This window comes from Dysidea avara, chromosome 4, assembly GCF_963678975.1.
Source record: "Dysidea avara chromosome 4, odDysAvar1.4, whole genome shotgun sequence".
NCBI classification, from domain to species: Eukaryota; Metazoa; Porifera; class Demospongiae; order Dictyoceratida; family Dysideidae; genus Dysidea; species Dysidea avara.
The window spans coordinates 38,381,016-38,393,104 of NC_089275.1; the positions used below are offsets into that span (position 1 = coordinate 38,381,016).

Consider the following 12,089-nt stretch of genomic DNA (forward strand, 5'->3'; position numbering starts at 1 on the left):
ACTTTACAAAAGTTGCATAAGGAAAAGCCTGTAGGATATTAACTAACTTCTTGCCAGAGAGAAAGAAAAAAATCTCAGGGGACTAATATCTTGCAACTTTACCAAGTAAGTATTTTTGTTTGTAGGAGTAAGGTTTCTGACTGAATCCAGCACTGCTTCAGAGTCCAATGGCTTTATTACATTTGCTATTGAGTTGGTTGGAGCTTCAGATAGTCCAGTAACTGTACAAGTGTTTAGTGAGGAAACCACCCCTACACAAGCTCAAGGTCTGTTGGTTTCAATTACTATACATGCATTTATGTTATTGATAGGAGAGGGAGTGGATTACAGTGATATAGCCCTAAATATTACATTTGCAATTGGTGAAAAACTAACCATGATGAATGTTCCAATCATGAATGATTGTCTGACTGAAGAATCTGAAAATTTCTATGTGATGCTGAAAAATGCTTCTGATATTATGATGCTGCCTCCACTATTGTGTGTGGGAATCATTACTGATACAAGTAAATTATATCCACACAAAAAATGGTGCAGGTTTAAAAAGCCTGGGAGAAAAGAAGTTGTGAAATCAAAGGTGGCAACCAAAAAATGGCTGCGATGATGTTAATGCTAAAAAGTTTTAATAATGGTTGTGTGCATTTATTAATAACGGCTTTGTGCATTGTTAAAATTTATTATCATTGCAACCATTTCTTGGCCACCACCTTTGATTTCACAACTTTTTTCACCCAGGTTTTTTAAGGCTACACCATTTTTTTCCAAGCTTGGCTGTTTTTTTTTGTGGATTTCACTTCTTTTTGTACTTTATAAGGCCCCAAAACCAGCCTATGGCTAACTTTGGGGTTTGTTTTTCTCATACTTCTTTTCTATACAGACACAATGATGATTATTGAAGACAGACTTATAGATGTATTGTATTGCATATGATTTACTTCAATATTTGGTAATATTATTCTAATACTCTAATAGGGTGCACATTTTGAGGACTTCAAATTACATAGAATGTTCTAGAAGAATTTTATTAGCACTTCTATTGATAGATCTATGAAATTACTTATAAGCAAATTTAAACATTTATAATGCAGAAATTTAGTGAGGTGATCAACCAAGATAGGATGCTGGTGTTAGGTATGAGAGGTCCCTGGTTCATACTCTGGAAAATTTCTGTCGACATTTTTGTGCACTTTTTCACCCCATGGTGACTGCTCTATTAGAGTATCTTGATCCTGTGATTTTACACTTGTTTGGTTTTTGCTTTGTAACTTTGTAACTGTTACTCTGTTGCTGCATGGCTATGATGATCAGCCTACTGTATGTACACACCAAGCACTGTTACAATGGCAAAAGGCACTACTATGATGATCAGCCAATGTACACACCAATTTTCAAGTTATTCCCATACTCGGATACCCTGTAGCCTTGACAAATTTGATCTCAACCGGATGGCTGCAGATTTGAGGCTGCCCAGGTCCAGTTATGGATTTTTCTTCTTTCTCCACCTTTTCAAACATACCTTATGTAACAAATTTAAACAGGCTGTGGAACCAGGTGTCCTACAGACCTTCAGCACTTGTGCTTTAAAGCCTTGATTAATAAATAATAACTATTGTCTTATTTTTACATGAATAAATGCTCATAACTCCTTGGATATTCATCAGGTTCATAGCAAATTTGGTACATGAATTCACCATTATACGCTCTTCATTTGTGCCAAGGATCGAGCCAATAAAATTACACATTTACAATTTTTGAAAAGTGTACAAAAATGAATCGAAACCCATGCAGCCCGCCCAATATGGCATACGAAGATGGAAAAAAATGAAGAAATTAAATCAAAACTTTGAATGCCCATATCTCGCAAATGGCCAAGGGGTTGCTAACGCTTTGGGACTCTCATACACTATCTGAGAAATCCAATTAGAAATCCATTAAATATTTAGAAATCCTGAAATCCAAAATTACATAATTTTCGTTTCTGTCTGTTCATAAACTTAATTACCAAGTTGGATATACAATCAGTCATGTTACAAGTCTTCTTGAGTCATACAAATCTGACTCAATGAAGAAGATTTTGATTTGAGCAAAGGATGGAGAGTGGCTATCTGGTTGCCTGCTGGATCTATGCGAAGTACAACTATGTTTCTTGTTAAAGCTCCTGTGGTAGCAACCATGTCAGCCACTCTCCACGGGAATTTCCTGCACAAGTAGCAGAAGAAAAACTCAAATGTAAGTATCACTGTAAAAAAATAATATTTCATGTATAATTATTTACAAATATTTTTGAATATTGGGACTCTCGTAAACAATTTTGAGGTTTTACGTGGGCATTGGTGACCCCTTGCAAATGGCTGTTACAAGTTTAATTAAATTTGCTATGTGGCCTACTTTACCTGGTGGACAGCTATAATGCAAAAATGGTGTGCTTTGGAGAACGGGCCATGGAGCTATGCACGCATGAAAAAGCTGTTTTCTTTCTTCCTGTTAATATACTCATGGAGTGGTCCACCAGCTTTCTTGGCTGTACAACATACTACTGTGTGCAATTATCATTGCAACCATTTCTTGTGTGCAACCATTTCTTTAGCGCATATTTTTCATACTTGCTTATTTTTGGAAGGATGCACCCTTTTGCACAGCCGGGCTGTTTTGGATTAGATATCATCGATTTTTGTATTTGCTAGCTGTTGTCTGTCTTTTTTTCCCTATATATAAACAGAAGAACTAGATTTTAAAGGACATTTGTACTATTTTAAAATTTTGTGTTATTTTTACTTTGTATTAGCTACTGAACATCGCATTTATATAGGGATCTTGAAATGGACTTGGTACATGCATGCATGGTTGGTTTTCATGTTATAACTAAACAGATTTCCATTACATTACTGAAGGTTTGTACCTTGATAGTTACCTGACACATGCAAGACATCCAACTAGTTTGTATAAGTTTAGCTGGTAGGCATGACAACAAATCACAGCAAGGCTGATTGCTCTATTAAAGTGTTTCTGTCACTGGTTGCCAACAGCATGGGACTCTCATATGCCATCCAATTAAAAATCTGTTAAATATTTAGAAATCATGAAATCTGGAATCATCTACGAAATTGGATATATTTCTCTCAACAAGGGATGTTGTATTTTTATGCTTACCAAATCATACAGTATGATAGTACTGTATTGTAGGACAAAGGAGTAGGCATGGCCCATGAAAAAATATCACCCAAAAACCAGCCGTGTTTTCTCAGACAACAATGAGGCAGTATTGGTTAGGTAAAACCTAAGTCCAAACAAGCCTTCAGATCGACCCAAAATGTTTTCAACAAGTTGCTACAGGATTTAAAAAACATTATTTTACGGAGTTTTCTACTGACTGAGTAACTGACTGACTGACTGACTGACTGATGCCTTCAGACAAGTGTAACTCAATAACGACTAAGGCTACAGGCCTGACTTTTTCACTATTCAATGTCACTTCAGCCCGAGAGGTGCCTTTTGCATTCTGCAGTATGTACAATGCATTCTTCATTTTTACCAGTATCCTTTTTTGTCCCATTCATCTTTTCTGACAGCGAAAAGTGTAGATTTGGTGGTAGCATGTGATGGCTTCCCATCATAACGGAAATTGTCCATATTTTTCATAGTGGGTACTTTGATTGCAGAAGTGCTTTTCAAACAGTTCTTGATTCGTACTGCTGTGTAAAGGGTTGAACATAGCTGACAACGAAGCACAATGGATATTTCACTTTTCAGATGATAATTGATATAACTGGGGCGTGCTACACCATTTCTTTCTTTTGATGCAGTATGCGTGGATTGCAGAGGTGCTTTTCGAATAGTTTTTGATTCGTAATGTTGTGTAACGGATGGAAAATAGCTGATAACGAAGCGTAATAGATACTTCACTTCATTGATATAGCTGGGACGCACAGTACCATTTCTTTTTTTGATGCAGTATACATGGGTTCACCAGTCATAATAATTTGCTAAAAGTTAACAAACAATTACACAAAAACATTGGAATTTGCATAGTAGGGACCATAGCACATCGATAAAAAATACTGAAACAAGCTGGAGTAGTGTATGATATTAAATCACAATAAAACACGAGGGGTTGCCAACGCCCATGCAAACTTCTAAATAGTCCCAATATTTAAGTATTTCAAAGCGTATTTTTGTATTATTTCAATAAATATTTCATGTATTTATATTTATTTACAATTGGACTTCTCACATAGTGTACAAGAGTCCCAAGATATTAGCTATTCTTTGGTAACACAATAAGTGTAGGTTAGAGACCTAGCATGAGGATCTTCATGGATTTTGCTTGGTTTTTAAAATCCACAAAGATCCAAGGGCGTAGTCTCTAACCGACTTAGAAAATGTATGCATTATATATGTGCATATACACTGTAGGTGGAGTCATTGTGGGATTGAGTTATATGTCGTACTGAAATCGTCATGCAATGTTAAAATAATCTAATCCAAAACAGTCAAGCTGTAAAAAAGGTGTGCGGCCCTCAAAAAGGCTATGGTGAAAAAAGATGTGAAATCCAAGGTGGCGGCCAAAAAATGGCTGTGATGGTAGGTTAATGGTAAAAATTTTAATAACGACAATTCAGGTGAATTTTTGTGCCGCTTGGTCTTGGCACAAAATTCACCTGAATTGTCATTATTAAAATTTTTACCATTAACCTACCATCACAGCCATTTCTTGGCTGCCACCTTGGATTTCACATCTTTTTTCACCATAGCCTTTTTGAGGGCCGCACACTTTTTTTACAGCTTGGCTGTTTTGAATTAGATTTCATTTCTTTTTGTATTTAGGCGTCTTTGGGACTTTTTTAACCTATCTTTTTTTCTTTACCACAGGAAGAAGAAAAGATGAAGTAGATGTACTTTAAATATTTTATTAGTAAATGTACAAATTATATATATAATACATATATTGATTACAGAAATCTCCATGGTAATTTCTTTGTAACTGAACTCTCTACAAGGTAACTTCTTCTTGATGCTCTCTCTACAGGGTGAATTGTTTGTAGCTGAATGATCTACAAGGTAACTTCTTCTAGCTGATCTCTCTACAGGGTGATTTGTTTGTAGCTGAATTCTGTACAGGTGATTTGTTTGCAGCTGAGCTCTTTACAGAATGGTTTCTTTGTAGCTGAACTCTCTACAAGGTAACTTCTTCTAACTGATCTTTCTACAGGGCAATTTGTTTGTGGCAGAATTTTCTACAGGGTGATTTCTTTGCAGCTGAACTCTCTACATGGTAGTTTCTTTGTAGCTGAACTCTCTACAAGGTAACTTCTTCTAGCTGATCTCTCTACAGGGTGATTTGTTTGTAGCTGAATTCTGTACAGGTGATTTGTTTGCAGCTGAGCTCTTTACAGAATGGTTTCTTTGTAGCTGAATTCTCTAAAAGGTAACTTCTTCTAGCTGATCTTTATACAGGGCAATTTGTTTGTGGCTGAATTTTCTACAGGGTAATTTCTTTGCAGCTGAACTCTCTACATGGTGGTTTCTTTGTAGCTGAACTCTCTACAAGGTGATTTCTTCTAGCTGATCTCTCTACAGGGAGATTTGTTTGTAGCTGAACTATCTACAAGGTAACTTCTTCTAGCTGATCTCTCTACAGGGTGATTTGTTCGTAGCTGAATTCTGTACAGGTGATTTGTTTGCAGCTGAGCTCTTTACAAAATGGTTTCTTTGTAGCTGAACTCTCTACAAGGTAACTTCTTCTAACTGATCTTTCTACAGGGTGATTTGTTTGTAGCTGAACTATCTACAAGGTAATTTCTTCTAGCTGATCTCTCTACAGGGTGATTTGTTTGTAGCTGAATTCTGTACAGGTGATTTGTTTACAGCTGAGCTCTTTACAGAATGGTTTCTTTGTAGCTGAACTCTCTACAAGGTAACTTTTCTAGCTGATGTCTATACAAGGTGACTAGTTTGTAGCTGAACTCTCTACATGGTGGTTTCTTTGTAACTGAACTTTCTACAAGGTGACTTCTTCTAGCTGATCTTTCTACAGGGTGATTTGTTTGTAGCTGAACTCTCTACAGGGTAACTTCTTCTAGCTGATCTCTCTAGAGGGAGATTTGTTTGTAGCTGAACTCTCTACAGGTGATTTGTTTGAAGCCGAACTCTCTAAATGATGGTTTCTTTGTAACTGAACTCTCTACAAGTTAACTTCTTCTAGCTGATCTCTCTACAGGGTGATTTGTTTGTAGCTGAACTATCTACAAGATAACTTCTTCTAGCTGATCTCTCTACAGGGTGATTTGTTTGTAGCTGAATTCTGTATAGGTGATTTGTTTGCAGCTGAGCTCTTTACAGAATGGTTTCTTTGTAGCTGAACTCTCTACAAGGTAACTTCTTCTAGCTGATGTCTTTACAGGGTCACTAGTTTGTAGCTGAATTCTCTACATGGTGGTTTCTTTGTAACTGAACTCTCTACAAAGTAACTTCTTCTAGCGGATCTTTCTACAGGGGTATTTGTTTGTAGCTGAATTCTGTACAGGTGATTTGTTTGCAGCTGAGCTCTTTAAAGAATGGTTTCTTTGTAGCTGAACTCTCTACAAGGTAACTTCTTCTAGCTGATGTCTCTACAAGGTCACTAGTTTGTAGCTGAGCTCTCTACATGGTGGTTTCTTTGTAGCTGAACTCTCTACAAGGTAACTTCTTCTAGCTAATCTCTCTACAGGGAGATTTGTTTGTAGCTGAACTCTCTACATGATGGTTTCTTTGTAGCTGCAAGGTAACTTCTTCTATTGATCTCTCTACAGGGCGATTTGTTTGTAGCTGAACTCTCTACATGGTGGTTTCTTTGTAGCTGAACTCTACAAGGTGATTTCTTCTAGCTGAACTATCTCTTTCCATAGTTGCATGAACTCCCTACAAGGTAACTTCTTCTAGCTGATCTCTCTACAGGGTGACTTGTGTGTAGCTGATCTCTATACAGGTTTCTTGTTTCTAGCTGATCTCTTGAATTCTCTTCAGGGTGACTGCTCTATTAGGATGACTGCTCTATTAGAGTATCTCGATCTCGCACTTGCTGCACTAAGTTGGATTTCGTGTTATAACTCCGTGGCTTTAAGTCTGATTCTTCTACACTATTGATGAGCCTTTCTAAGATGATTACTCCATCTGTACAACGATTTTCAAAGCATTATCCCAAGTGGTTTATCTGGTACGTAGGTGTGGCAAGCAGTCGTTTCTTTATTAGCTAATCTCGATTGCGTAATTGTTACACACTGTTGGTTTTTCGTTGTATCTTCCTGGTTTTTAGTTCGATTTCTTTCAAACCACAAAAGGTTTGTGGTTCAATAGTTAACCTATTCACCCACCGTTTTTCAGCTTCTTCCCATACGCGGTTTACGCTGTAGGCGTGACAACATATTGGTGTTATTTTTCGTGAATAATCGCTCATAACTCTTTGCCTGTTTATCGTATTGCAGCCAAGTTGGTACTGAGATGCGCCTTTATACCCCTCTTCTGTGTGCCAAATTTCAAGGCAATCAGATATGGCGTTCGCGTTTTATAGCAGTTTTTGTAAGTGTGCGACAAGAGGAAGAAAATTAAGAAGAAAAAAAAAACAAAGAAACTAAGCCAATTTTTGAAGTCGCATATCTCGGGAACGCATGAAGCGATTTCGCTCAAATTTGGAATGTGGAGTGCTGAAGTTGGAGGGCATGTCCACAGCAAAAATCGTCTTGTTTCATCAAGGAAGCACAGAGCTACGGAGGTGCGAAAATTGCGTTTTCTTCCTTCCTATCAATATACTCACGGGTGTTACGCGCCGGCTTCTTAGGCCGCACGACACACTACCGTGTGTCTTGAACACGGAAGACTGAGCGTGCCTTTGTTGAAGTGTTGAAAAAATTGAAGCTTGCACCACTTCCTTTCGCAAGTTAAACTTGGATCTGGCACAGCTGAGAAATGATAGTGATCGATAATGTTGTGCCAGGTTAGTGGTAACTAGTGCCTATGGCATCACAGCAGTGTAAAAAACACACGTGTCGAAGAAGCAGCTTGTGTGGATTTATACGATGGAATGAGTTGTCACAAGTTGTGCATTCAGTGGCGCCACAGTAGCACGAAGAACAGGCATGGTTCACATGGACCACACCCACATTACACATAATGTAAAATAACGTTCTACAAAGAAGCTTACCCAGTTGGGTGGTGGTAAAATCCACCCATTGTTTAATATGGAAGACGAAACAGCCATAAAACACTCTAGAAACAGATGGGAACTAAACAGAATTTTCCATGATGTTTCTGGACTCTCCGTTCATCGTGACAAACGTACGTACAATGTTAGATTGTATCTCCTATAATTGAATTCTTTTAGGTATGCCTATATAAAATGAATAGAGTGTTTAACCACATATTGGCCTGGGTGACTGGTCACCCACTGCAGGCTATCAGCATTATACTTGTAGCGAGCATTGCAAATCAATGATCCAAAGTGAGATTAGCGATACTTGGGGTCTTTCTGCTAGCAGTTTTCTAACCATTACTTTTAAGAACCTGTAGCAGGTCTCTTATTGGTTTTTAAAGACCTCATTATCCTCCAAAGATCAAAGCATATTATGCATACCATTTCTAAGAAGTGTTATATCCCTACTGTGCATTTCCGTTATGATATCTTTAGCACAATAGAGATACAACACTTCTTATTGTTTTACTGTGATTTAATATCATGCACTACTCCAGCCAGTTTCAGTACTTTTTATCGATGTGCTATGGTCCCTACTCTAGTTGAAAATTCCAAAATTTTTTCTGTACTTATTACTTACTGACTTGTCAGGGTGACTAAAATCACAATGAAGATGGCTTTGATGATGAGTAAGTGACTACGACAACTGGTTGGAGTAATTCAAGGGGTTTCATGTAGGTACAGTGTGTAGGTAGATCTGTGACCATGGTCAAAGTCTTGACCAGCTGAAATTTTGCTTTGACTTGTGCCTAAGAGCCTTTTTTGATCTTTAACTGGTGACTTAGCGACAATATTTCAATACTTTTTGATTGTGGGCTGGAAATTTTTACCCTTGACTGCTGACTTGGCACAGTGACCTTGACTTTGACTGTGGTTGCAGATTTACCTACAGTGAGTGCCTGTATGTCACCCCCTTGTAATTGACTTCCTTCTGTTGAGGCTCCTGTGGTCCCCAGTCATCCACTGTTTTGTTTCATGCTCAAGTACGTAGAAGTGAAACATCTTGCTAAGAAAAGATAGTAACATGTTTAGAAATAGTTTTGAAATAAGTAAATATTGGGACACAAGGTTGGTGACCCACTTGTGTGACTCTTATGTATGTTTTTGTAGTAGTACTCTAATAGAACGTACATTTTTGAGTAAAAAAAAAACAAACTAATATAATGTTCGGAGTTTCCATGGATAGAGTTATGAAATTATATTCTGTGCAGTAAACTAGAACTGTCATTTATAAGTTAGAAATTATGTGAGGTAAGCAACTGACAGCAGTGGCAAAATGGTATAGGGCTTTGGTGGTGTACAGGTGTGTAGGTCCCTGGGTTACTTTTTTACTTTTCAGTGCTGCTCTTTTCTTGTTTCACAGTTTGGTTTTCGCTTTATAAATATATATATATATATCTTTAGCTAACACCCACAGTACTGTCAAATCACAAAAGGTCTGTGCTACAATAGTTAGCCCATCTGCATACCAATTCTTAAGTTGTTTCTGTCAGTAGTTTACCCTGGAGGCATGACAAAAAGTTACACTTGCAAAATTGCTAATAACTTTGCTCCACTTCTACTAATGTGTACAGCCCTATAATATTCTCCCAAATTTGAATATAATCCAATTAGATTTGTGTGAGTAAAGTGGTGCAAAAAGAAAACTAATACAAGATTAACTTTGAAGGCGAGTATTTCAATAGCCACTGGACTGCAACAGAAGATGTTCCACCCTGATAGATTTTTTGCAGGGTTATGTCTGAATGCATTGGCTTTCCTTGGCCACATGACACACTATTGTGTGTCCTGATTGTCAACACTAAAGACTGTGAAAATTTATTATTAAACTAAAATATTGACAGCATTGCAATTTGTAGTGGTTGTATGACCTAGTATAAAGAAAGTTTCTATCTAGTGTTTGGAGAATATAACATGTAGTTATACACTACTTTATGTATGTCAATTTCATAGTACAATATTTTTGATAATGGTATGTACTTAATTAATCCATGGTAATATTATTATGATGCAATGCCACTATATAAAATTTTGACTAAAAAGCAATGAGTATTTACTATAATTGTATTGTACATCAGTTTATGTATGTATAATATTATGTCCTTTAGCTCCAGTTATTATACAGTTTGCAAATGATACAGTGTTGAATTATGAAAGTAACTCTTCCATGCAATTTGAATTGGTATTGTCAGGACCAGTCAATCATCCTATACTGGTAGGAGTTAACTCTATAGATGGCTCAGCAGTTGGTTAGTGTAAACTTGGTGTCTTGTGTATGTTTATATTAATTTTTACATAGAGCTTGCACTGTATAATGTGTACACATATACGGTAACTATGAGTTATTGGGACACCGTATGGTTCAAATTTTTAGGAAAATACAGGTTCTTTGAAAATTAATCTCTTTGAAAATTAAGCTCTTTGAAATTAGTGTAGAACCACAATCGATTTTGGGATAGTTAGCTAGTTATTTGATCAATCAGTTTCGCTTCACTTCCGGACATGACGTGCAGCTATACTGTAGTAACTATGTTGTTCCATTGCTACTTCAAGATATCAAACAAGCTTCCTGATCCTAATAGACCATTGTCTAAGGAAATACCAGCATAAGTTATAAAAGCAGCTAATGACAGTGTTGAACAGGCCACTGACAATATTGGCACCAGTGGCAAAAAAAGCAGAGGAAAGTATTTGACATTCACAGGAGTGTACCAAGCCCAGATGGCAAAATATGCTACAGACAAGAGGTTAGAAGGCGTAGTAAGAATATACAGCTTGCTGAATTGGGTGGAATCGTTGTAACTACTCTTCCTAACCTAAAACGGGGTAGGCCACTACTCGTGGGTGACACACTAGATAATCAGGTGCAATCGTATGTTCGTGCCACATGTAGTGGTCACCACTACAATGGTTTTGGCAGCTGGTGAGGCTATAGTGAAGACCCACAACAAGAAGCTTCTGCATGAAGAGGATGGGGATAAGGCATCTGGCGGGCCTATCAAACAAACCAGATACTGGGCCAAATGCTTGCTTGATCGTATGTGTTTTGTCAAAAAGAAAGCAACAACAGCAGCAAAAATAGATCCATTATGCTTTGCTGAGCTAAAGGTGCAGTATCTCTTGGATATTAAAGTGGTTGTGGAAATGGAAAAGGTCCCTCTAGAACTTGCCTTCAACTGGGACCACATAGGCATTTAATTTTGTTCCAGGATCACCATGGACGAGGGTCAAAAGGGTAGAAGTTGCTGGGATTAATGAAAAATAACAGATCACAGCTGTCTTTTGTGCTAGCCTTGCTGGTGAATTTTTACCCTTGCAACTAATTTACCAAGGAAAGTGTGACACCAGCCTGTTTACCAAGATATGCCTTACCAAATGACTGGAATGTAACATTTACTCCAAACTACTGGAGTAATGAATTTATTTACAACTTTTACAAGTTTGCTGGGTAGCTGCACCATTCAGGGACAAGCAGAAAAAAATTCAGTGCAAAAGATTACTGTATGATGGTTTTACAAAGAAAATACTGTCGTGACATGGATGCGGGAATATATTATATAGTTATACAACGGCCACGAGTGCTCTGCCTGATATAAACGCACGAGCCTGAGGGCCGTTAGGCCCGAAGGCAAGTGCGTTTATACAGGCAGAGCACGAGTGCACGTTGTATAACTGTTATGTATCACTCACCTAATAGGTGGGGAGAGTCTCACAAGACAGCTGTAACACTTATAAAGGCCAGGTTTCTAACATCGATTGTGGGTAACCAAGCCAGACGTTGCGATGACGTTCCCCCTGCAGTACTGCAGCCACCTGAGATATTGAAAGCTAGTACGCTATGGGTTATATCACTAACCTGCATTGG

At 37.7% G+C, this 12,089-nt stretch overlaps 1 protein-coding gene across 1 annotated transcript in view; it reads left to right on the plus strand.

Annotated features, from left to right (window-relative positions):
- Nucleotides 1–12,089, plus strand: part of LOC136253842 (uncharacterized) — a 42,227-nt gene that overhangs the window by 13,525 nt on the left and 16,613 nt on the right. The window contains exons 21-23 of the mRNA XM_066046502.1: nucleotides 126–266; nucleotides 312–506; nucleotides 10,333–10,473. Coding sequence (XP_065902574.1) covers nucleotides 126–266; nucleotides 312–506; nucleotides 10,333–10,473 — 477 coding nt within the window. The remainder of the gene's footprint in view (nucleotides 1–125; nucleotides 267–311; nucleotides 507–10,332; nucleotides 10,474–12,089) is intronic.